Raw genomic sequence first — 25,964 nt, 5'->3', positions numbered from 1 at the left:
AGCACTGGCTATAGCCTCAATTTGTTTACTAAATTAAGAATAAGTATAACTATGTCTACTTACAGCCACTTAATGTACATGTAAACTCTTTTTGTAATTTAATTTAAACTTATAACAATTACACCTTTACGAATATTTATTAAAAATAATTTGTAAATGTTGTTTTAAATACAAATTAATATTCCCAGTGCTTTCTTTGCATAAGTACTAGCCACTTTCCCAGGCTCGTTTAGAGAATCAAAGGCGAAACTTTCATTGCAAATCGACTCAATTTTCGAACATCCAGCGGATGTCATTTGGTTTTGTGTGGGAAAACTATCGAAAACTGGTTGAAAAGCAGGAAATTGTCAAGCGATGCGTCCTGTTGTCCCCGGGCAATCAGATCGAAGAAAAAGCCAAGCAATTGCAAATGCAGCAACAACGACTGACACAAAAAGTCACTTCCTTATTGCAAAGCTCACGCATACATGCACATCTAAGCCATCATCTAAATCAAGGCTTATGTAACTTCGGCCAAAGCTGAGACTGCCTTTTCCCTGGCTCGTTTTTCATTTTGATTTTTTGTGCCGACGGCCACGTTGCCAAACTGCTAAAGAAAAACGTGTAAAAAAAGATGCAAATGCATCTAACACCGGTTGGGCAGCTTTTTTTTTGTCTGCAGCAGCCAAGATATTGCAGCAGCAGCAGCAGCAGCAGCAGCAGCGGCAGCAGTTGCATGCAACATACACAGCGGCAACAGCACAACAGCACAACAGCAACACAACGACGCAGCAGCAACATCAACAAATCTTGTTACTCAATTTCAATTGGTGCTCTGCCGGCGTCGCTGCAACTGCAATGCTTCCTGCTGCATTTGAAAGTTCTGCAGCGCCGAAAAGCTCTCTCCATGCTCTCTTTCTAGCCGTATCTCTCAGATTTATACACCCCTCTCTCTCTGATTTATAGCCCCTTCTCATTCGGATTTTCATGCCGCCTGCTCTTTTCGTTTCTTTGTTTTGCTTGGAGTATTCTTCAGCTGCTGTGTTGTTGCTGCTGGCGTGCTGTAAAAGCTTTGCCGCTACCGCCTACGTTAACGTCGACCGAGGCAGCGACGCTGGCTGAGACAGTGACTGCGGCAGCGGCGTTGGCCACTTTTCGTTGCCTTCGTTTCGCTGTCGTTTTCAGTTGTCTCTCGTTGCTCAAAGCGCGCGGCACGCGAACGCTCCGAAACATCTCAAGTGACAGCAGCAACATCAGGCAGCAACAGCAGCAACAGCAGCAACATCAACAGCAGCAACAGTAACAGCAACACTCCACCCCAGCAGCAGTAACATTGGCTGGCAAACAAACAAACATCGTTTTTGTGTATCAATTCCCGGCCCAAAACTTCACATTAAAGTGCGTTCAATACGAAATTTATATAGAAACCCAAAACGCCCGCACCCGTTGCATAAATTGATTTCGTGGGGCATTGTGTGATTTGAATTTCAAAACCCCAGATCAGAAGAACTCCTCTTCTTTAGCCCGAAAAATAAAATAAAATTTAACAAAAGCAGAGCAGTGAAATTAAAGCAAAAAAAAAATCAAAAAGAGAAAAAGAAAAGAAAACCAGCTTAAGTGAAGTTTCCGAAATTCAAAAAAAAAAAAAAAAAAAAAACAAAAACAGAGGCCCACGTACGGAGAAGGAGCCTATTTTTGGATAACCTCCGCGGCAGGAGCTGAATGGTAAATGCCTTATTTTTTCGGTTGATTTCCGGGGAGAAAATACGGGGTTACAGAGGCTGTGTGTATTTAGCATACACGGCGTATACGCAATATCGAGTTATCACTCGACAATCGGCTGACTAATCATCCGCATCGCGGGGTCAGTGCACTTCCTGTCTTTGTGGTGGGCCAAATTTACTTCCTATTTGCCTGCCAATTGCCATTTTCCTTCGTGTTTAACTTTACAACTGGCCCCCCCCTCCAAAAAAGAAAAAAAAAACTGGTTTGCATTGCGAAACTGGTTGGGCGTTTTTCCTTTTTGTTTTGTGTAAGCCTCTGTGCTTTGATTTGACTCCTTTGGCCCGCGGGCAATTGATTTGCATTCCTCGGGATCAAGATTCCCGCCGCTTCTAATCAGAACCGGAAACATAAAAAGCCAGGCGAACGAACAGGTGCATAGAGCCGATTCTGTTGCCGATTCCTATTAGGGCTAAATGGCAGCTGCTTCTGCGACTTCAGCTCGGGTTTCTCAGTGGATCTCGACGAATCTCGGCCTGTGCATATGTACATTTGTGCTTCCATTATGTGTGTAATACGGCCACGGGCTATCTATATACATGTGGCCGAGGCCTCGCATAAAATAGTTGACAAATTCGCAACTATACAAACAATGCCCCGAGATACATAGAAACATAGATACGTGAATACACAGATACAGATGGAGATACTCGAACTCATACTGGTGCACTTGTTTGCCGAGTTCATTAACATTAAGTGTTGTCCTTGTGCGTTTTTAGCTTTTTGCTAAGCGAATCAAATGCACGGGGCGGGGTAGTTCGACTTAAAAATACCCTAGAGTAGGAAAAATTAGGAAAATTTCGAACAATTCTTATATCAATTATAAAACCTTTAGGAATTATTAATTCCTTAAATACACAAACAGTATTTCCATTAGAATAAAATGATTAAATTGATAAAATAGAATACATTATTATGTTTGAATCAAATTTAATTTAATAATTGAACTTTTAATTGGTGGTGACAGGAGCATTAAAGTTTAGTTTTAAAGTTTTAAACTAGAAAATCTTATGGCTTTTATCAATTTAAGGCGTAAGTAAAATAATTCATTTAAAATAAGTTGGGTAAATTTGTATTGTAACACGGTTGATACGCCAGATTTACCCTACAGGTGGAAACTTTGGTTCGGTTTTGGCAAAGGGTAACCGAAAGCACTAATAAATAATAAATGATTTGCTACAACTGGGTTAAGTAGGCACCAACCTTTTGGCCAAGATTCACCTGTATCAGAAAGCAGCCAAAGGAGCTGGGAGGATATAGATACACACTTGGGCCTGGGCAAATATATACCTACCCACCGAATAACCAACAGAACCAACAGAACGCCGACGATGATGATCTTTATCGTCATAATCAACGTTCGCCGGCGTCATCATCGAAAAGTCAGTCGAAGCCAAGCGAAGCGAACGAACGGTATTTGTAGTAAAAAAGCGGCCAATAAACTGAACGCGTGCGGTTCAAGGTTTGGCCAAAGCCAAAAATGAAACTAAAACGTAAGGCAGAGAAACATAAAAAAAAAAAAAAATCAACAACAACGAAAAAAAAAACACGAACACACACAGACGACAGACCGAATGAATAACAATTAAATCTCAAAAGCATGAAATCATCTGCCGAGCGGGGCTAAACTAGCACAGCCACTAAAGCTACAAAAAACGTATCCATGAGATGGCCAGATACTCGGCATCTGAATCCCAAGCTCATTGACCAAAAAGTCGCAGAGCGGTGGCTTCTGTTACCGTTAAGCCAAGTCAAGCGCCCATTAACAGTTAAGCTGCGAGCGGCACTGGGGCCAATTACCCAACTCAGGGTAATTGACTTGGCCAAAAGACCAACGGAAAACGAAGTAAAAGGGGGGTCATAACTCTGGGTGCCGCCTGGAATCAGCTGAAATCATTTGCAGCTCTAATTCCTACGGATTCTGGTCCCGGAATCTGGGAATCTCTCGCAAAGTTCTGGCTTTTGCCGTCTAGTTTATTACAAAATTGACCTACATATTCCTACGGCGAGTCAACCAGATACATTTGTATCTCTGTGTATCGCTGTGCGCCTGTTTGTGTTCTTCTTGTTATTTATTCATTATAATTTTATTTCGTCTGCTTTGTGTGTCATTAGCAAACGAATGGGTGGGTTCGCATTGTCCGTTGACATTAATAAACTTATATGGATTGGTTGGATTGCTTGGATGGCCGAATAGCGAAATATACCATTCTGTAGCGGGAGTTCATTGCCGATAGTTTCATTTCGCCACTCGAATGGAGAACTTTCAAAACCATTTTGTGGGCCAGTGGATTGTGTGTTTGGTTAGCCCTCGTCATAATTGACAGTTTTGTGCCAAGAATATACCGCAAACTGTTTTAGTTTTGATTTGGACTGGCAGCCGCCACAGAATGATTCGCTTGGCTGCATTGGCAGGTCGAGATGCAGTAACAAAAAGATACATAAACTGATACCCAGCCGACTTGCAGTTGGTAGCTGAAAAGAAGTGACCTCTAAATTCTAAGAACCCAACTGCCAGACGCCCTCACTCGCAGCCCTCGAATCTCTGGTCTTCAGTCTCTATAGATACCATTTACGTGTGCTCAAAGTCTCTAGATATGACCACAAATGAGGCAAGGTGGCGAGCATAACCACAAAATGATAATAATGATGTTGATGAAGAAACTGAAGCACGCTAAATATCCGTTTAATAAGTGCATTTAATGTTGTGTTTACACTAAGCACAGAGCCAAAAACAAAGTGTTTGAAATCGAAGTATTTGAGTTTTAAAGCCCTTAATTTTTGGATGAGTTCGATTTTCAAAAATTAAAACATTTTAAATGTTATTGGTGAAATAAGATTTTCAATACAATTTAATAACCGTTTGAAGAATATTTTTATAAATATTTAATGCACACCAAAATTTTGCATAATTTATAATCTTAAAAATCTCTTAATCTTGACAGCAAGTTTTTTGGGGACAAAAATATTTATATATTTCAATTTAAAGCAGTATTAAAAGGTCATAAACTAAATCGACGTGATTATATGAATATTATACGACTACCTCGAAGTTTCCATAAGTAAATGTGCTTACTTAAAAAATAGAGAATATAACATTAACTTCGGAAACAAAGTTTTGAACATTGATAGAATAATATGGGGCTATAGGATCCAGAAACTGTAATTTTCCTTAGTGTAGTAACAACATGTGATTGACAGACTGAGGCTTTAGCTTTGTAGCCATGACTGTTGCCTGCCACAAATGGAGACGGGTCGGCTGCTCCATTCAGAGCGCTAAACAGAACAGAACCGAGTACCGAGTACCGAATGGATCCAAACGCCAGAGAACTAAACCAAAACGAAGTGAACTGAACTGAACTGAACTGAGTGGAATGGTATGGACAGGGGCGTCGTCAGTAACTGTTTAATGGACGTGAGGGGGTGGCTCACAGTGTGGGGGGGAAGTTAGGAGGTGATGGAGTCGGAGAAGCGTATCTCGTCAGTTACTTGCGAGCCGCCATTTAATGACGTCTGTTTTTATTACAAAATGTATTAAAATGTTGTACAGGTGGTTTTTGTCGGTTGCCTAGCAGAAAGAGGGGGGGGGCGGTTTTTTTTGAGGTGGTCTTGCTTGGGTGGAGCTGCAGCGATGACTCCGTGTGTTGATGAGCCTATTAAATGCTGTTGATGGCTCTCAGCGGAGTCCGGGGCAAAAACAGAGGCTGTTTCCGAGGCTCCGTCTCCGGTTCCGTCTCCGGCTCCATCCGATGAGACATGCGATGGATCTGCAGATAAAGATGGAGTTTTTGTCGGCTGGCTAATGACTGTGACTGTGTGCCCCGAAAACAGACAAGTTTAAAGTGGGTTAAACGCGTGGATCGGGGTCGCTGGGAAATGTCTGCGGCCAAACATAAACACGCCTAACATGATTTCGAGGGGGATTTGGGTTGAAGTAGGCACAGCTATTAACTTGGCAAATTTGTGTTAATTAAGCTCTATTGAATAAGCGCTTTTTCATTTGGATAACTTATAAATCTGAATATTTTAATTGGATTTTTGCTGTTTAAAAGGTAGTAAACAATTTATAATAACGATTTGTATAAAGTATGTTGAAAATAACCATTTAAGTAAAAATAAGTCATTACAATTTAGTTTTCAAATATAGATCTAGAGTTTTAAAAGACTTTCTACGAACAAAAAACATTTCTACTATTTGATTTTTGACATTTATAAAATGTTGTATGTCTACAATAAACTATAATATTCTTGTAAAGTACGGTTAAATGATATGATTCTCTTACTTTTAGACATCCATTTACACCTTTCAAAGTAAACCCATAATTTATGTATGTAAAGTCTTCAGTTCCGCCGCCTTTGCATAGTAAATCTCTGTGCTGAAGTCCATTTAAAGCACTTACCGGTAAGGTCTGCAATCCACTGCACTCTCAGATCCTCCTTAGTACCTCCACCTCCGTCTGAACCCCCTGGAAAACTCCTAACCCTTGAGCTAATGTGTGCCCATTTCATATTTATGCGTAGCTAGCTCAGCTCATTAGCAAACGCCAGACGTTGGATGGGTGATGGTTGATGTGCGATGGGAACTGGGGATTAGGGGCATCTCTCCTCTCGGTAGATGCCACAAAAAGCAATCAGCAGGGAGGTGGGAAAGAGCTGGGAGACACAAGAAAGAGAGAGCGATAGCACTTGGCAACTCCATCTTCAGTAATTTTCACTTGCACTTCCACGCTGTGGCAATCGCTGGAGTTAATTTTATTTGCAAAATAAAGCGAAACAAACTTTAAATGGAGTCAAATGCCAATGCACACACACAAAAACACACACAACACACGCACGCACTTACTCACTCACACAGATACTCACTCACACCAGTGAAGGCCAGACGTCTGCCGAACAAAGATTGCACGCCAAACAACGCAGCACAAAAAGTTCAAACGCCAGACAAGGATGCACCAAAGTGCAAAGGCAGCCAGCGAACAAACGAAGCAAAGACCCAGCTGCAGGGGCGGATCAGGGGATACAGGAGGGGGCAATAGCCAGGAACCAGGGGCGGATCAGGGGATGCAGGAGGAGGAGGGGCTGCCAGGCGGCTGGGCAGGCACTCGAGGCAGACGTCGACCAGGCGACGTTGCAAGGCAAGGGAAAGAACACACAATACAAAAACTTAGATGAGTTTTTATACCAGCATTTAAAAAAAAACTCGTTTTCTTTCCCATTTTAACTATATCCGTTGCCAAAATGAGGTTCACGTTCTAAAGTTTGATATAAATTAATAAAAATTCGTTGTTTTCAATATTAACTTATCATAATTTTGGATCTGAATCAGGAATTTAATATTGTTATATCTTTAAAAGTTCGTGCTTTAAGTCTCTATAAATTTAGATACATATTGTATTAAATTGGATTGCAAACTATCTCTGAAAAAACTTTTGTTAAAAAAAGGGTCACGCTCTAAAATTTATCTAAATTAACCACAAAAAATTTTATTTATAATTTTATTTATTTTATTTACCTTATGAGAATTAAAACGATCCAATAAGATTCGAACAATGCCAAAAACGTGACATTTTTAAATTTACTTGGAAAAGTTTTAAAATATAAACTTTGCTTCCAAGTTATTCTTTATTAGCCAAATTTCTAAATTATAGCATTTACAAAAATTAAATTCTTGGATAATTTGCTTAATTAAGAAAACCTAATTTTTCTGAGTGCAGAGGTTGCTGGAGGAACAGTGCTTGAAAAACGGAAAGCAAAAAGGATTGAGCAACCTGGGTGCCCAGAGACGGGGGCGAAGAGGGGTTCAGTTGGCCAGGGGCTTATGCTGAGAGGGGGCGGAGGTGGGACGGGGGGTCAGCCCAAACAGCAGGAGGCGACGCACGTGAAGACGACGCAGTCAAGCACACACGCACTACGCCGGCAAACACAATCACACAGTCGCACAAACAGAGAAACACAAAGGCACACACGCGCACATAAATGCGCTGCTGGTTGAAACAAGAACAAGTGCATTGACACTTTACGGACGGACAGCGGGGGAGGGGCTGGCGGAGGAGTAGGGGCTAAGCGGACAGACGGCGGCAAGGCGACTGCAAAGGGTGAAGCACCGACAGCGCTGCATTTTGATAGCAATCCGCAAGCAGAACAGAGCCCACAAAGGGATCGACCTCAAGGCAGCAACAACAGCAACAGCAACAGCAACAAAACATTGAAGAACACTAGCAGCAACATTAACCGACCAACCAGCTGATCAATCAACACTGACAGAAAAATATATCCATCTGGCAATGCTATCATAATAACACATAATAAAAGCAATGTGATAAATAAGGTTACTATATCAAGCCAAATGCTTTTTTTTTCTTTTTAAGTTTTTAACCAAATGGTGTTCAAAACTGTAGATCAAATTTATATTTCCATGTTCCTAGGCAGTAAACTTTGTGATTGATACTAAATTAGAAAAAATAATCCAATTTTCAAATTAATATGCAATAATAATCAAGTATTAATTGAAATTAAATATATATTGAAAATATTAAAATTAAATTCAAATCAAATCTTGTCATTTATGCATTATTAAATGAAGTATTTACATAAAATCATAAGAAACAAAATAATAAATGGGAGTTATAACCTTTAGTTTCATTAAAAAAACACAGAGAAATTGTTTCCTGTGCAGAAGTGAGGAACTCGAGGGAAAAATACTGATACGGAGTCAGAACAACTCACCGAAATATAGCCAAAAAAAAACCGAAATTCGCGTTCGTTGCACCGAATCCGAATTGCTAAATGAGCAGAGTGAAATGGAAAGAAATGGGGAGGGCGGTGAGGGGCTGCTGATTATGATATTGCAAAACAAGCAGGCAAACTCCAGGCCAGACTCTCATAATGATGACGATCGTAATCGCTTGCTGATGACGATGACGTTGCCAAACAACGCACGGCAAAAAGTCAAGAATGAAATGCCCCAGCAAGAACAACGAAGAACGACGTTTATAGTTCAACGCACTGGTCCCCTTCCCGAGCTCCCAAGCTCCCAAGTTCCCAAGTTCCCAAGTTCCCTGCTCCCCTCGATCCCCGATCGGTAGCCACTGGCCAGTGCCCTGGAACTCCTGCAGCGGCAGGAGAGGATCGGGGTGTCTCTTGGGGGATCTGGGGGACATGGGGGACATGAGGGAACCTGGAGGGAATCGGGGAAGTCACTCACGCGCCTGCAACTCTCCGTCGCGGTCAATGATCGTCGTCTGGCTGTGAGTGTGTGTGTGTGTGTGTGTGTGTGTGTGTGTGTGTGGAGTATCTGTGCGAGAGTGCTCCTCATAATGAAGACAACGACTCTTGTTGACTTTCATTGACAATATGGTGACGGATCTGATGTTGATCTTATTATGCTGAGACAGTAGGGGCCGTCGGACAGGAAACTGCTGATATCGATGCTGCTGATGCCGCTCGGCGGGATCTGATTAAGCCCAGATTCGGACAGAATGCGACGGGTCTTACATGGGATCAACAAATCGAGGGGCAAACTAAAGCCACTGATCAATTATGTGATCACATATTTGAGCTAAACTTAAATTTGTCACTAAAAAAATCAGAAAGCATCAAAATAAGGCCTTGGAATTGTTTGAATGTTACCTATCAATGGTTTTCAATAAACAATTTTAAATATTTTTCATTAATTTCTGGCTACTTACAACAAAGTTTCAGAAGTGAAATAATCGATCCTTCAGAAGTTTATTTTGTGCATGCAAAAAACAAATAAATAAATGATTGATTGTAATATTTTTGTCATTGAAAGCAATTTTATTTTCAAAGAATAAATAAAACATATTTCTTGTTATCAAACAAAATGTAAACGCAGACATATCAATTTTTGTTGTTCAATATAAACGAAATCAAATTACAATTGGAGCGGTAATTGAAAAACAAAATTCCACATTGCTAAAAAATCATTAATAATTAATTATTAATTAATTTTATGTTTAGCAGTTAGAATTTTGTTGTTTTTTTTAAGAGTGGCAAAATTGGCAAAATCATACAGCAATGATTATTTGTTCATCCATAAGATCTTCTTGGAAATACTTGCTGTGAGTTTTGAGGGCTTTTTATTTAACTAGTGATCATAGCTTTTGACAGCACCTGACTCTGGTGATCGATCCACATAGGTGAATGCTATTATCCACTGTTGTGATCGGTATCTGGGCTGTTGTGATTGCTGCAGACACTTCGGCAGCTTCTGCGGATGAAAGCGCCCACGAAACGCATGCCGTTCCACTTGGCTCGCGATCATTGATCTTACCTACTTGGCGCTGCTAATTCGTATTATTAATTCAATCAATCACGGGTTGGATTGGATTGGCTGCCTGGTTGGCAGCAGCTGCCCTAACGATCGATCACCCGGCGATCGCCAATCGACAGATCTGCTGGGAGCGTTGATCTCATCTTCTGGGTGTATCTGTATCTGTAGCTGTATCTGTATCTGAGCCCCATCGCCTGTGCAAATGTATCTGCGTGTGTCTTTGGCATTTCACAAATGTGGCGGCGTTCTAGTTTTGCCCTGTCGATTCGCATTTTTGTCTTCGGCCTGACGTTTGCCTCTCGGCTAATTTAATTGTTTGTTTTTTATACTGAGGCTCCCTCGGTCAGATAGATGGGATCCGAAGGCTTTTTAGTTCATTGAAACATTTATAGCATAAACGCGCGTTCGCTGGGCTGGCATTTAATTCGCTAATTGCTAATGCGCTCGACGCTTATCAAATTGGAGCATCAAAACCTATTTTGCCTCTTCTATATTTTTTTTGTTTGTGTTTGTCTAGCTTTTTTTTTTTGTTTTTTGGCTGGGTGCTTTTGTGTGTTGTTTTGCTTCTTTTTTTTTTTAATTTAGTAGCACATTTTAGTGCAAATATTTGATAAGACCACTCGAATTATCGCACGTCTCGCGGCGATAATTCGGCGGCATTACTCATACGCCGCGTTGCTCTCGACTTGTTTGCCAACTTTGAGGTTTACAGTTAGAGTTGCTTCCGGCAGTTAAACGCTTTTGATTCTACCCGCTTTAATTTTTAATTTTGCATGCCTAATTCGAGGCTGAATTTCATTTTCGATTCTGGCGCAGCCACAGCACATAAATGCGATATAAGAAAATGCTTTTTCGGGCAGGTTCAAAATACGTTTAACGATGTGGTAATTCCACGGAATCTACACAGCTAAAAAAATGTATTTTTACAGAGGCTAAATGACTGTCATTCTTTCGCTTTTATTTTGTTTTTGCCTGCTGGTAAACTCGATTCAGAAATACTTCTTTTTTAGTGCGGGTCATGCTTCACATTATTAAAAATTAACTATTCTAATTCAGATTCCATATTAAACTGGTAAATGTATTTTTGTCAGTGCTTTTTATATTTGGTTGTTGGCAGACTGCTAACGATAATCTGCGTTAAGCTGCTGGCTAATTGAAATGCTTGTGGCCGGACTTGAAGCTCGTCAGTTATTACAGATTTCTGATGAAGCCTTGTCGCTGGCAATTTATCTAAATTTCTACTCATTATCATTCGATCTAACCACTCTATTAGCGTGTGTCCGATTCACCACCCAGGATTCTACGTTTTTATCTAATTAGGTAGTCAAAACAAAACAAAATAAAAGGGGACAAAAAAGAGAACGCCATATAAACTGTGTCACTAAACAAAAATCCAAGTGGATGGGTGGAGAGAACTCAACTTTGCCCAGAGAATTGTGTCAAATAGATAAAAAAGAAAAACGATGCCAGCGGCAACGACTGCGACAGCGATGATGATAATAATGATGATGATGATGGTGATGGTGATGACGATGGTTATAACGATGGTTATAAAGATGGCTGCGGAGATGGAAGAAGGCGTCGGGGCAGCCACTCCTTTCAGCGCTATAATTATAACCCCGATTCCAGCTTTATGGGAGAAAACTGGCCCCGAAAATTGTGGAGCATTTGAATAATTTGACAAGAATGCAATCAACATGAAAACAGAACAGAACAGAACGTAAAAGAAGTAAGAGCGAGAGATTGTCAAAAACGTAAAAAGTAAAAAGTAGGCGGCGGATGGCTTTTGTTGATTTAAATGGCACCCGAAAGTCCGAGGCAAATCGTGGCTATATGGACAACTATTCAAATTGAGGTCATTCATCTCGCTTCGTTGAGCGCGCTTAAGTGAATTATGTATACGTAGATATATGTGTGGGGGAACTGGGAATCGGGGAATCGGGGAATCAGGGGATCGGGGTCTGGAGTATTTGAAGGCGGGTCAACAGCTTAGATGAGCATGTGAATGGTGGCAGGGAAACATATTGCCTCCCCCGCCCCCCCCCCCCCACGAGCAAGAAATGGGTTCCATTTACACTTCGGGGGAAAGCCTTTCTCCAAGTCACCGCTAATTGTCCGCAATTTGCCTTGGAATCTGTCACCCTCCCGCCGTTTGCGAACTCACAAAATCTGATTGATTGACTCGAGATCGACGCCCTCCGTCCGGGTATTTGCATAAATATTTGCCAGCTCTTTGGAATTTTGATATTATTGCCGTTCTCTATCTGCCTCGTTTCGGCTTAGTTTCGTTTCGTTTCGTTTCGTTTCGTATCGTTTCGTATCGTTTCGCTTGACTTTATTTGATTTTCTTATGGGAGTAGGTCAGTTCAAAATTTGCATATATGGCCGCTCTGCTGGCTGCCTTTGATTTCTCGCTTGATTTTTTATTCATATTCTGACTGTTTGGCCTGCCCCAAAAACGTAAATGTGCGAACACGTGCTGTACATATGACGATATTACATCGACTTGGTTGAGTTCTATTCGGCATAATATCTTTGACGGTGATTGGTTATAAAATAAACTTAGACTTCTAACTATCTGAAGTGGAAATAGATGTGGGTATGATATGGCAAAACCCCTTGGGAGTTGGGTCAATTGCAAAGTCAATAGATAGCAACAATGCAACAGTTTGTCTATTAAATGCCTAAGTAACTATTAAATTCCTATAAAATGGCTTACATTTTCCGCAAAGATTTAGTTGTCACCGTGACAAGTTGCCGAGAGCATGAAGTTGGGTGAGCATTAGCTGGATTTGGTTAATATATCCTGCTTCTAAGGATGGACTCGTACTTTGCAGTTTTGATACTTCTTGGAGGACTCCTGATCCTTAAAAATGCTACTACGTTTGGTCAGTATTTTTCCTGTTTCGCGGATGGCATATGTGTTTGCTCGGGTCATCCAGTGGGCGATAGGGTACCGGACTGCGAGGATTGCTCCGGTTACTACCAATGTGGCGATGGTAATGTAGAGAAAAAGAAATGTTCCCCCGGCCTGATCTTCAACATCAAATTACAAACCTGTGTGGAGGGTCAATGTCCGAGAGGGGATGGCTTTTGTGCGACGACCAACACAGTGCCACCACCAACTACTTCGACTTTAACTACAGGATCACCAGCTACAGGACCTCCAGGAGGAGCCTGTTCTAATGAAGTGAAATGTAGCTTCAATGGCGAAATTATTGCCCATGCTCAACACTGCCGCTTATTTTACAACTGCGTGGAATTGTGCCCTGTTTTGGGCTTTTGTGAGCTGGGCAAATGGTTTGATAGGGAGAAATTCGTGTGTGATCTCCCAGAAAATGTCCGCAACTGTCCTCCTAACCAGGACTAGGACACTGATTTTCATTTCTTACAAAGAATTTTGCTAACACCAAAAATTAAAACCAAATCATTAAAACACATTTCTTGAATGCAGCATCTTTAACTAATTTACCCAAAAGTCGATAATAATAATCGTAAATAATTTTGATTATTTGTAGAAATCTAACTTCCTTTTATTAAACTTGGCGAAATCATTAAAATATTTCTTTATTATCAAAGGCTTTTTTACATTTATCTATGTTACATTGAGGTAAGATCAAAACTAGATATATTTCTTACTTGAAGACCATATTAGATGTTAATTTAAGATTCGCTTGCAAACTGCAATCGGGGCAAAATCAAATCAAATAAATATGTGTCATGGCAAATCGAAGTGAGGCAAAGTTAATTTGAACGGTCATTAAACTGCAATTGTCCTCATGAATGGGCAGAGCGAATAGGCAAAAGCCAGCGAGCAGCGCCCAACAACATGGCGATAATTACGCAAATTGCTTGACACAATTTTGCATTTGTTGTTGGTGCTGCTGCTTATGTTGTTGTTACTTCTGTTGCTGTTGTTGCCCCGGGCGTGTGGGCGGTTGCTGCGTGCGAATTGTTGTTGTTGCTGCTGCTGCTGCTGCTGCTTCTACCGCTGGCAGAAAGCAACAAATTTAGCACGCAACTAACAATTTTAGCTGTTCCAGATAGAGCGACACTCGCAAACACTCGCCGACTGGCACACCCAGGTGCATATGAAAACAAACAAAAGAAGCTTCAAATGTAAAGTTTATTTCGTACACGCTACGAAAAGTAGATAGACTTATACCTTGTCATTCCTAGAAAATGCTATTTAAAATCTGGGGAGAGTTTTCCGGAGTCTATTGGCTATGGTATGCCAAAGGGCATTAATTTATTTGTGCAAGCCAAGCACCTTTAATTTAATTATTACATTTTAAGGATAGAAAATTATAACAATTCTATCACCAATATACAGGCCAATAAAACATTATAAAAGCCTAATGGCGTCCAGTCCCACATAAATGAATTCTGAATCAACTTAAAGTTCTTAAAATTTTCATTTTGTCTTTTAAACTGTTAATTCAAAATTATTTTTTAAATATGATACAACATAAATATTTATATAGGTTTCATATAATTTGAATTGTACTGCGAAGAAAGTGCCTAAATATTCGGCGGAATCCATAACATTTACTGCTGGAAAAATACAATTTAAGAAATTCTACGATATCTGTTCATTAGAATTTTAATCGTTTTAAAATCAAAATTAATTTTACAATTTTTTAAAAATTAAGATAGAGTAGCTACAAATTTGGTTCATTTTCTTCGATTTGTGGAACAGCAAACAAACAACAAACTTTCACCCGGCAGTAAGCCGCAGCATTTTGGACAATTTCGTAACTGGGTAAACACACACACACACTGGCACACACACACACACACACACACACACACACACATACACACTGATACACCCGGGCAGTCATGCAAATGTAGAGTGCATAAAGTGCATAAAGTGCAGCCAGCAGCGACAGGTGAACGAACGACCTCAAACGAGGTCAGCAGTTGGGTGGTGGCAGGGGGTTATGGGTTATGGGAAGGGGGTGGGAGAGGGAGAGGATGAGAAAGAGGAAGAGGGAACGGTCGGGGCCATTCATGCGCACGATAAAGCCGAAAAAATATCAACTATATGTTATGTATACATCCGTGTCTGTGCATATGTGTTACTACAGCGTGGAGCTTTGGCAGTTGGATGTTGCCTGTTGGCATTTGGCATTTTGGCCCTCTTCGCATGCTAATGGCCCGGTTCGGTCCGAAAAGCGACGAAAGACTACGACCAAAAGTTGGGGCAAAAAACCAAGCTAAATGTGGGCAACATTTGGCCACTTTACGAGGCGATGCTGCCGCTTCTCACACTTCTGCTGCCTCAGATTTTGGTGACCTAAATCCTTTTTTACCCAGGCCAGAAGTGGGAGCTCAGCTTAGCAAGAAACCCCTCCCCCTACAATGTGCACTCGAAAAAAAGTAGAATACATTCTCGACCTAGTTTCTACAAAGGTTGGTTAAGCTACCTAATAAAGACATATTTACAACATTTTAACCCTGTAAATTGTAAATAATCTCTTTCTGACTGAATTTAATCATAAATTAAAAACCCATTTTAACAAAACAAATGATCTTATTTTTCAATTTTAGAAACTATTATAAAACTTTAGCTTGAAATTAAAAAACACATATTACAAAAATATAGATAAAAATAATTTTGTAATTATCGAGGAGGATTATCAGCGATATTATTTATTTTATAGACCCTATGAATTGTTTTCTTTAATTTTAAAAAATGGCTTTTGTATTTAAAAAGCTAACAATTTCTTAAAGAAACTAACCTGAAGCCGTTTTGTTGTAATAAAGAAAACCAGCCTTTTTTTAAATTTTTCAAGTTGCTAAGTATTTTTCAAAGTGTATTTCACCCTGTGAATCTGGCCTAAACGAGTTTTTCCGCTCCGCACTCCCCACTCCCCGCTTCCCCTCCCTCTGCAGCTCGTCATTTGGCTGCACTACATCACTTAAGATGCTTTTAGCTGGGAAAAAAGTTTGAGCTTAGGCCAGCAACGCTCCACTTATTTATGTGGGCTCGGGCTGGCTCCCCAACTTGGCCCGAGGCGTGTGTAATGGATGGTGTTGACCTGGTCTGAATGGGGCCTGCTCCGTGGGTGGTGACAGGTGACAGGCGAGAAGCGAGAAGCGAGAGGCGAGAGGTTCCAGGTCCAGCAGGTCCAGGTCGATTGAATAAGTAATGTCGGGGATTATACTGGGGGCCAGTCGGGGACGACTGCTCCCAATTCCGCAATGATAGACACTCCACTTCCAATCCGGCTGAAGATGCCATCGATCTGCTCCACTTCTTGACGACTTAAGCAGCCGCAGCCCCTTGAATCTCGATTTGCGATGGTGAAATCTGCAAAATCAATAAGCCGAGGCCCTCGGTTGCTAATTGAAAACACCTTAGAACAAACAGAGCAAGAACGCCGAGTGCCCGCCATGAGCAATTAGCGGCATATCGAAGGTGGCAGCCTCAAAAACCCAATGTCCAAGTATTATGCATGACTATGTCTATATGGGTGTATGGGTGTATGGGTGTATGGGGTGCTGTGTGTGTGTGTGGTGTGGCGAATTATGCCATAATTAATTTACGAGCTGTGACAATTAACGCCAACGAGACGTTTTATGATCAGCGCTCTTCGGTGGGCGGTGAAAAGCGTGACTCGAGCACAATGAGAACCTAGAAAACCTAGAGTTATGAGCGTGACAAGGCTGGAACTGAAACCTCGTCTGGCAGCGGTCGTAATGGGATCATGTTGCCGCCAAACAAAGGTCAGGGAAGCTTCGGCTCAGGGTCTTCCAAAGCTGCTAAATCTATCACCAAAATGGGTCATCAACTTGGTGTTTACCTTATCAAATTGCACTGATTCGCTAGCATGACATTTAGGAATGTTAATGTTATAAATGATAAAAAGATAAAATCAATTTTTTACACTTAACAAACCAAAATCTTTTCCAAAACAAATAAAAGAAAATTTTAAATTAATAACTTTTAACAAATAAGCAATTCGTTGTAGACAAAAAGTAAAATATATGTTAGCTAATTTTAAATAGTTAAAATATTAAAAGTTAAAGAACTATAATGGGCTACATATTTTAAAAGACTTCGTTTTCACTTTATTATCATTTATACTCAGAAAATATGGCAATACTAATATGTGTTTATAAAATGGATTTATTTTTAGGTATTCTAAGTTAATTACATATTTGCTTTAATTAATTTAAAATCATTTTCTGTATTTTCTGTATTCGTTTTTAAACCTTATGTAAAATTTCTTTTATCTAAAAATTAATATAAATTGTTGTGTATGGCAAAAGACCTTTTTGACCCTCGACCAGCACAGATGCGATGTTTTGGCGTTGTCATAAATGGGTCAGTGTGTTGGCCATCTCTCACTTGGCCAGCAGCCTTTCGGCTTTGGTGGCGACGCTTTGCGTGCAGAAGAGTTTTCCGGCTTCCCCTGTCCACGCTGCGTATGCGCAATGCATGCGAAGTTTCTTTCACTTTTGCCGTGCTATTTCTTTTGCCTATGCTCTTGCCGTATTTTATGTTATTTTATTTTATGTGATTTTACGATGTTGTCAGCACGAAATGCTGACGCATAGTAAGAGCAGAGGCTTTCGTCATTAGTGTTGTTATTGTGGCCGTTTGTTTGGAAACCGCCGACGGCGGCTACCGCCAGACCACAATAACAACACAACACAACTCGACAGAGCCGAAGAAATACCCGCACATAAACTCATATAAGGCAAGAGGAAAAACAAAAAGCGGCGGCAACGAAATCACTTGCCTCCGTTTTCATATTGAGCGCAGTGGGTCAATGTCCCACTGATAAAGTGAGCACTGAATGCCGGCAACTGGAGCAGCTGCGTCTGTTTCTGTTTCTTTTTCTTTTATGTCTGTCTGTCTGTCTGTCTGCGCTGCGCTGAGTTTTGGGCAGCCAAATGCGATTTTAATTAATAAAATATGTGTTGTCTTCGGTTGCACAAAGCTAAATTTCACGTTGTGCAATTTTCACAGACAAACAAAACTGAGAAATGCCAAAAACCACTGGCTAATGAACACTTCAAACGATGAACAAAAATTAAAATTAATTATTTTCCCCCGACAGAATGTATCGCATTTCGACAGACCAACAACTTGTAGGACACGCAAATTTTCTAGTTGATAGCACAGAAATGTTGGCAATTTGCTAGAGATACTCGAAAGTATCCACAAGTGTGTGACGCATTTATAAGATTTATGCGTGTGCCAGTTTTTCTTATTTCCCAACTAAATACAAAGTATACATCAACACTCGGCGGCTGTTATAATAAGTTAATTGTGTGTTTTGTAGGGAATGAATTTTTGAATTTAAATAGTCAGGTGACTAATATAACATACAAGCCATAAACAAAATACGCACTATTTTATTGGTCCAACATTATGTGCGTATCAGTTTTCTTTGGAAAATTTAAATGAAAATGTAAAATTAAATTTAATTGAAAATGAAATGTAAAATTTAAATTACCTTTTCTGTGGCATACTTTTGGGTTGCGCATTTAAAATGGGCGGAAATAAATGCACAGTTCTCATTTCCCCTTTTTTGCCTTCATGTTTTCACAATTACTTGAAAATGTAGTATTAATTAAAGGCAAATTGAGCAAATTTTTGTTCTGCAAATATGTTAAAACGCCATTTTTAATTTTTTCTAGGAGTGTCAATATATACAGTAAGGTAGTTCAAATTTCAGGAAAAATTAAAAAAAATAATAGTTACATACGTACAATGTACATTCATAAAAATATGGATTTTCACTAGATGTGTCAATAACTACATGCATATATTGTATAGCCAGTAAAGTAAATAAAATTACAATTAAATACTGCAGCTTGTCTATTTAAATATGCATCTTACTGTGGGCTATATGGCTAGTTGGATTGCAAATAAAGTTAGTAACTAATTGACCCATTTCTCCCCTTTTTTCCCATTTCGCAGCTGTACGTTATGGTCGCGTTCCCAAGCGTTCCCGTGAGCTGAACGGAGCAGCTGCTGCCTCCGCCGCCGCAGGCGCTCCTTCCTCCCTCAATGTGGATGACACCTCCGGCAGTACACTGCGCCCCAACCAGTTACAGCAGCAACAGCAGCAACAGCAGCAAGCAGCAACAGCAACAGCAGCAACATCTCCTGCAGCAACAGCAGCAGCAGCAGCAACATCAGCAGCATCAACAGCAACAGCAGCAGCCGCATGTGAGCGGCGCCAGAGTGAAGACACCGAGTACTCCACAAACGCCACAAATGTGTTCGATCGCATCCTCGCCATCGGAGCTGGGCGGTTGCAATAGTGCCAATAACAATAATAATAACAACAACAACAGCAGCGGCAATGCCAGCGGCGGCAGCGGCGTAAGCGTCGGCGTTGTTGTTGTGGGCGGTCACCAGCAACTGGTGGGCGGCAGCATGGTGGGCGTGGGCGTGGGCATGGGCACGGAACTGGGCGGTGGCCACCACCAGGTGGGCATGTGCCACGACGGACTGGCCGGAACGGCCAACGAGCTGACCGTCTACGATGTGATCATGTGCGTGTCGCAGGCGCACCGTCTCAACTGCTCCTACACGGAGGAACTGACCAGGGAGCTGATGCGCCGCCCGGTGACGGTGCCCCAAAATGGGGTGAGTACTGAAGACATAAAGCTGGAGGATCGAATCAGAACCATGTATTGTAATGTATTGTAATTTGATATTATAAACCAATATGCAGACAAAAAAAATTCTACCAAATTCCTCAAAAAAGTTTAAGTTATAGATTCTTACTGCTACATCTACATATATATACAATCTATAATTTAAAATTAGTCCCAAATAGAAAGAATACAATATAAGGAACTTCAAATCCAAGAAATAGTGAAAAAAACATGAATTTTTATATAAAAGGTTGTACTACCAAAATCCAGTTCTGCGTTTTTTTATTTGGCCAGTTAAATTAAATTATTGCTAAAAGTTTTTGGGTATTAAGCAGTCTATTACTTAAAAGGACAACTTTTCCCTAAAAACAAAGATCTTAAATCATTTATAATAAGATATTGATTGACAGCAAAAAAAAACCAAGACTCTGAAAACTTTTTACGCTGATTTCAGAAGAACTAGCAGAAAAAGAAAATAAATTTCCTTTCATTACCCACTTACTTGTCGAAAAAGTTTTCTTTGCTATATAATTGGATCCTTACTTGTGAATTTAGAGCTAGACAATTTTGTCTAAGGGTTTTCTATTTTACTAAGGTTGCCTCTTTTCCAGATTGCCAGCACAGTGGCGGAGAGCCTGGAGTTCCAGAAGATCTGGCTGTGGCAGCAGTTCTCGGCCAGGGTGACGCCCGGTGTCCAGCGGATTGTGGAGTTTGCGAAACGCGTACCTGGCTTCTGTGATTTCACCCAAGACGACCAGCTCATACTCATCAAGCTGGGCTTCTTCGAGGTCTGGCTGACGCACGTGGCCCGCCTGATCAACGAGGCCACTCTGACGCTGGACGACGGAGCCTACCTGACGCGCCAGCAACTCGAGATACTCTACGATGTGAGTAGACTTTTTGAGGTATTAAAAAAAGGTATTAAAAAATCATGTAGGAAAAAATAAAAAGTTTCTAGGGTGTAGAATGGAATATCATTTTTTAGCTTGCATGTATGGTACATTTTATGTTTGGCAGCATTATTTTAATATAGAAAATTAAATTTTGCCAATTTAGATAGTTATCTTATCAGGTCTATTCATACGATTTATTAAGTATTTAATTTTGATTAAAACTTATCTAATCAGGAAGTTTTTAAATAATACCCAACTTATAAGGAAGTTTATTTTAGTCTTGTATGTCAAAATTGGACCTGCATATTGCCAGGAATTAAAGGACTTAAGGCACAAGTTAATATTACTTAATAGTTTCATACCTACAAGTTTAGAATCCGTGAAACAACAGTTTCGTATTTTGTTTCGGACAACATAATAATTAAATGTGTAATAAATGTTCTGTTTTTTTGCAGTCTGACTTTGTGAACGCCTTGCTGAACTTTGCCAACACATTGAACGCCTACGGGCTGAGCGACACCGAGATCGGCCTGTTCTCGGCCATGGTGCTGCTGGCCTCGGACCGGACGGGACTCAGCGAGCCCAAGGTGATCGGACGGGCCAGGGAGCTGGTGGCCGAGGCGCTCCGCGTCCAGATCCTGCGCTCCCGGGCGGGATCGCCGCAGGCACTGCAGCTGATGCCGGCGCTGGAGGCCAAGATACCCGAGCTGCGGTCCCTGGGGGCCAAGCACTTCTCACACCTAGACTGGCTGCGGATGAACTGGACCAAGCTGCGCCTGCCGCCCCTCTTCGCCGAGATCTTCGACATCCCCAAGGCCGACGACGAGCTGTAGGATGGCGGGCATCCGGAACAGCGCGATTCCAGGGCCGTGCAAATGCAAACCGCAACAAAATAATCTACCACTTGTAGGCTTAAGCAACGTAGCTATAAGTGAAAAACGGGAGGGCCGGAGATCAGATCAGATACACGTCTACTCAGCATTACTGGAGATAGTTCACTAAGCCTATATGCATATTCACTAGCAGTGTTAGAGCGACTAGGACTCCACTCCACTCCACTCTACTCCACTCCACTCCCCGCTGAACATATCCATGCGCAAACATAAATTATTTATTTCATTGTTGACTCATCGAGATCCACTCCGATCCACATCACTTCACATCCCCAGCACTCATCCCAACCGAAATTAAGAATGCAAATGAAAATGCAAATGAAAATGAAAATTTACCATTGGCCAGCTATCCAAGGCATCTATTTAGAACTCGACTGAAGAGCGAGCGTTAAAGTTCGATAAATACTGGTTTTTTTAATAATATTAACTACTATAAACGATATCGGATATATGTGTACGTTACATCTAGAGATACGGACCTAGCGTAGTCGAAAAGCAAAAAGACCCACTTCGTTTGCTTGCAAAGTTGGAGCTCCCATACGATATGAAAATATACATATGCGAAAAGATAAATGATTAATAATAAATATATATGACTAGTTTAAATCATTATTTCGAATTGAAGATCGATGCGTTTATTGTATCTGCGTGTAAATAAATTTAAATTAATTTGTACCATTAACTCGCTGCGACTTGATTATTTTAAACCCCACCACCCACTGATTTGCTCGATGATCCATCCCAGATCTTCGGCGATTACGACCTCCATTGAAAGTGTTCAGTTTCTCACTTAAGACAAGACATTTAACATCCTACGACTAAGATCCTTGGGTTAGAGACCATCTAAGTTAAGTGCTTTAAGGCTTCATTTGTATAACTCGGAACAATCAAATTGTTTGATCAATTTTGAATAGATTGGTGCTAAATTTGTGTGTTAAGTTTACATGGAAACAAGCGAGGAAAACCAACCGACAGGCGAACAAAATATACATATATATTTAAAGCTATCTATATATCAAATACATGTATGTAAAAATCAAAAGGATTCTTCTCTAAAGCTCTTCATTGATTGTTGAATTTATATAGAACATTTTGTAAATTTTATTAGTGTGACAAAGGAAAATATTAAATGTAGAGGCAGCTGCGATCGATCTTGTGGCTGCCGTTTTATGCTCCATGTGTACCTTTCGCTTATTGAACTAGAATATCGAAATCAACATAGATCTATATACATATATTTAAAGACTACGATTCGCAATATCTTAGCAGACACGCAACTTGCAACGCTAGCAATTTTCTTTCCCGATCCCCAAAAAAATCCCCTCCAACACTATACTTTCGATCCGAGCACAAACCCAAGAATAAAACTCTGTGTTAATTTTGTAAACCAGTGCGCATAATGGAACCTTGTGAATGTAGCATTAAAAACGACAACAAGAACAACAGATTTTTAATTACATTATTAACTTATACCTAACTATTATATACAGATATATAATAAATATATAGATACAATTTTTTACCTACTGTAGCTTTGATTACATTTTTCAATGATGTGTCAAATTTTAAATGGTATTACCGATAGTCCAAAATACTCAGCAACTACAGCAGAAAAAGTTACAGCGCATTAAGAAGGCCGACTTCCTACGATCATGGCTTGTTACGTGTCCACAAATCGCTCTACTCGAATTAAGTGCAAAGATCCAGATCCCAGATCCCAGATATACACTAATCATATATCAATATGCAAGACATTGCTTAGCTGTTTACTGATACCCTACCAAACCCTTCCATACCCCCGATATCCCGAGGATGAGTCGGTAGCGTCGACCTTGTGATGCCCTGCACGATTTAAAATTCCGCTTTCCGTAGATCCCCTGATAGGTGACCTGCGGTCTGTGGTGAATCCAACCCCATTCATTCCGCTTCACAGTGCAGGGCACTCACAATTATCAGATATGAGGCCAGCTCGCTTTACTAACATACTAAGAAATAGAACCGAAACCCATATACATAACACTAAGCCCAAAACAAAATATAACAAATAAACAAATGGCGATAAGAACACTGCGAAAACTAATTAGAAAGCGAAATACATACGCAGATTGTAATAAAATTACAGAAAAGAAAACAAACAAACGTCTTTAAATGATTTGATGAAGTAGTGGAAAAATAGAGAGGTTTATCAGGGGGTGCAAACTCTTCCGTCAGCTATGATATAAGAAGTAAAATTTAAACAAACAGGATGTTTATAATCGATACATTTAAACTTGGCTTTGTATACATATAACGATTTATTTGGAATATGCATGACTAGGCGTATACATTTTATTTGTTAGGTACATGGTCGGCACAGTTGAAATGCGTTTAACTGGTTAGTATGGAATGGAGTTACATTGTTCCATTATTTAAGTCGATAGAGGTTTTCCTGCTCAATCATCGCGAGGAAGAGGATAGAACTGCGTCAGCACTTTGCTGATTTCCTGGGCCAGTTGGGGTGTGGCTGCTGCCAGGACCCTGCGCGACATGATGTCGAACTCCCCGCCAGCAGGATCGATGACCACTCCGCCAGCCTCGCGAACAATCAAGTCCCCGGCACAAACATCCCATGCATGGATGCCGAACTCATAGTTGGCATCAACGGCGCCTAGGGCCACCATGGACATGTTAAGTGCTGCCGAACCCAGAGCGCGTAAACTGAAGAGATATTAACATACTATTCATTGAATTTCTAATAGAATATATCAATCATTTTAAAGTGACTTAGGGTACAATATTCCAGAAAAAGTAGCAAAAAATATAAGCTTGTTTATTGGAAAACAAGCTAAAACAAATTATCCAATTATAGCTTCTATAAAGTTTTCTGTTTCCTTAGAGTAAAAAGTATATAAAATAAAACCTTCTTTGAATTACACGAATAATAAAAACTGTCAAATAAAGAGTTCTGGGTCCTAGGATGCCATACTAATCTATGAAAAACATATTTTTGAAAACTTACCCGTGCGCCCTTTTGGCCATCTTCTCGAAGTTCTCGTTGACGACCTTCATCTTGGCCTCATCGCGGGTGGTTCCGAATTCGGTGGTGATCAGCGCCTTGCCCAGCTCCTGCTGGCCACTCACATGGATCCTCCGGCCGTTGTAGAAGGCTCCATGGCCCCGTCTGGCGGTGAAGCGCTGCTCCAGGATGGGGTTGTAGATCAGGCCCAACTCCGTGACCTTGTTCACCTTCAGACCCACGGAGATGCACGAGTGGGGAAAGGCGTGCACAAAGTTCATGGTGCCGTCCACGGGATCGATGATCCAGGTGGGGTCATTGGTCAGCTTGTTGACGCCCCCCTCTCCGCTGCTCTCCTCCTCGCCTATGAATCTGCAATACCCTTAGATAAGCACACCAATAGATATCCTAGCGTTTATTAAACTTACTTATGATCCGGAAAATGCCGGCGAATGCCGTCCATCAACAGCTGCTCCACATCCTTGTCCGTTTGGGTCACCAGGTCGATGTCGTTGCTCTTGGTCACGAATTCCTGACGGGTCTCATTGTTGCGAGCGATTAACTGGGAAAATTAACAGGGAAATAGGAAAATTCCACAAGCCTCCATAATAGCACTCGAGTGTTTTTCCACTACTACAATATTTACCCGTCCAGCCTCTGATACCAGATTGCTGACCACTTCGAAGCACTTTTCCAGGTCCACACTGTCGCCCATTTTGCAGTGGTGTTGTCTGTTTGGTTTCTGGAGTTGCAATGAGCCGCTAACAAATCCAAAAATTACTAGTTTTAATTCAATTATACATTTATCAACAAAGTGACCGAGGCTCGCGACCGTTAAAATATACCAATAAGCTTGAGGAAAATACTTATAATATACCAGAAAAGTTCTGATTGGGAAACTTTTATAAATTCATGGGCGTAGTTGAATCCAACAGGTACTTGATTAATTTTGTTAATAAAATTTGGGTTAAAAAAGTGTTATTATCCGATAAAAACTACTCATTATTATTCAATAGCACATTTAAGTTCACCCAAGGATAAATACTTTCCACGTCCATGTTCCTGGTAAAGAACTTAGCTAGCAACTCATTTCAACAAGTTTGCGCCAAGTTCAAATCTTAATTTGAAAAATAAATTTGTTTGTTTTATAACTTACATTTGCGGTGAATGCGCCAAATGAGATCCATATATTGAAGACTTACAAGAAACAATTTTTTGAAAGACCAAATAAAAATTAGACCCCATAATTTATGTATGTAAAGCTTATATAAAATCGTTGGGCATACAAGAAATGAATGGGTAAACTGATTGGCATTTAATAAATGAGACGGTGGATTCGGCTCTTAATTCTGTTAAATCCAACTTTTATTTTTTTTCCAGGCTATTTGCATTATTGGATTTTTTTTTGATTTATTTATTTTGCAAATTGAATGTTGCTGCATTAAGGGAAAACCACAAGTTTTTGTTGAAAAAATACTTTTTGGGTTCTAAGAGGTAATTTAAAA

The 25,964-nt window shown here is 40.5% G+C and overlaps 3 protein-coding genes across 11 annotated transcripts in view; 2 read left to right on the top strand and 1 right to left on the bottom strand.

Annotated features, from left to right (window-relative positions):
* LOC128258171 (ecdysone-induced protein 78C-like) overlaps window positions 1–22,641 on the top strand; it is a 44,622-nt gene extending 21,981 nt beyond the window's left edge. For 6 of the 8 annotated variants that reach the window (XM_052989660.1, XM_052989659.1, XM_052989656.1 and 3 more), the window contains exon 5: window positions 18,993–19,480. In XM_052989660.1, coding sequence (XP_052845620.1) covers window positions 18,993–19,339 — 347 coding nt within the window. In that variant the 3' untranslated portion in view covers window positions 19,340–19,480. Of the gene's footprint in view, window positions 1–1,153; window positions 1,705–18,992; window positions 19,668–20,289; window positions 20,566–21,026 lie in introns of those variants that run through there. The other 2 variants (XM_052989662.1, XM_052989658.1) reach the window with 2 other exon arrangements.
* Window positions 12,579–13,494, top strand: LOC128258182 (uncharacterized). Its single transcript, XM_052989677.1, has 2 exons — window positions 12,579–12,829; window positions 12,892–13,494. The coding sequence occupies exons 1-2, from the start codon at window positions 12,820–12,822 to the stop codon at window positions 13,422–13,424; spliced, it is 543 nt and encodes a 180-aa protein (XP_052845637.1). The 5' UTR covers window positions 12,579–12,819; the 3' UTR covers window positions 13,425–13,494.
* A 1,093-nt stretch (window positions 22,642–23,734) lies between the features above and the next one.
* On the bottom strand, window positions 23,735–25,751 carry LOC128258179 (inositol monophosphatase 1). 2 transcript variants are annotated; one of them, XM_052989674.1, is made up of 5 exons: window positions 25,616–25,751; window positions 25,106–25,220; window positions 24,888–25,021; window positions 24,463–24,831; window positions 23,735–24,161 (listed from the first exon to the last, which is right to left on the bottom strand). In XM_052989674.1, the coding sequence occupies exons 1-5, from the start codon at window positions 25,702–25,704 to the stop codon at window positions 23,897–23,899; spliced, it is 972 nt and encodes a 323-aa protein (XP_052845634.1). In that variant the 5' UTR covers window positions 25,705–25,751; the 3' UTR covers window positions 23,735–23,896. The 2 variants fall into 2 exon arrangements, with proteins under 2 accessions (XP_052845634.1, XP_052845635.1); XM_052989675.1 differs by lacking the exon at window positions 25,616–25,751 and having other exon boundaries at window positions 25,106–25,299.
* Between the last annotated feature and the right edge of the window lie 213 nt (window positions 25,752–25,964).

This window comes from Drosophila gunungcola, assembly GCF_025200985.1.
Source record: "Drosophila gunungcola strain Sukarami chromosome 3L unlocalized genomic scaffold, Dgunungcola_SK_2 000003F, whole genome shotgun sequence".
NCBI classification, from domain to species: domain Eukaryota; kingdom Metazoa; phylum Arthropoda; class Insecta; order Diptera; family Drosophilidae; genus Drosophila; species Drosophila gunungcola.
This window is presented reverse-complemented; position numbering and strand designations above follow the sequence as displayed.

Coding starts and splice junctions, on each gene's coding strand:
- LOC128258179 (XM_052989674.1), bottom strand. CDS start 25,704: ATGGGGTCTAATTTTTATTTGGTCTTTCAAAAAATTGTTTCTTGTAAG. Junction 25,022..25,105: donor TGGTATCAGAGGCTGGACGG/GTAAATATTGTA, acceptor TAATTTTCCCAG/TTAATCGCTCGCAACAATGA. Junction 24,162..24,462: donor ATGGCCAAAAGGGCGCACGG/GTAAGTTTTCAA, acceptor ATATCTCTTCAG/TTTACGCGCTCTGGGTTCGG.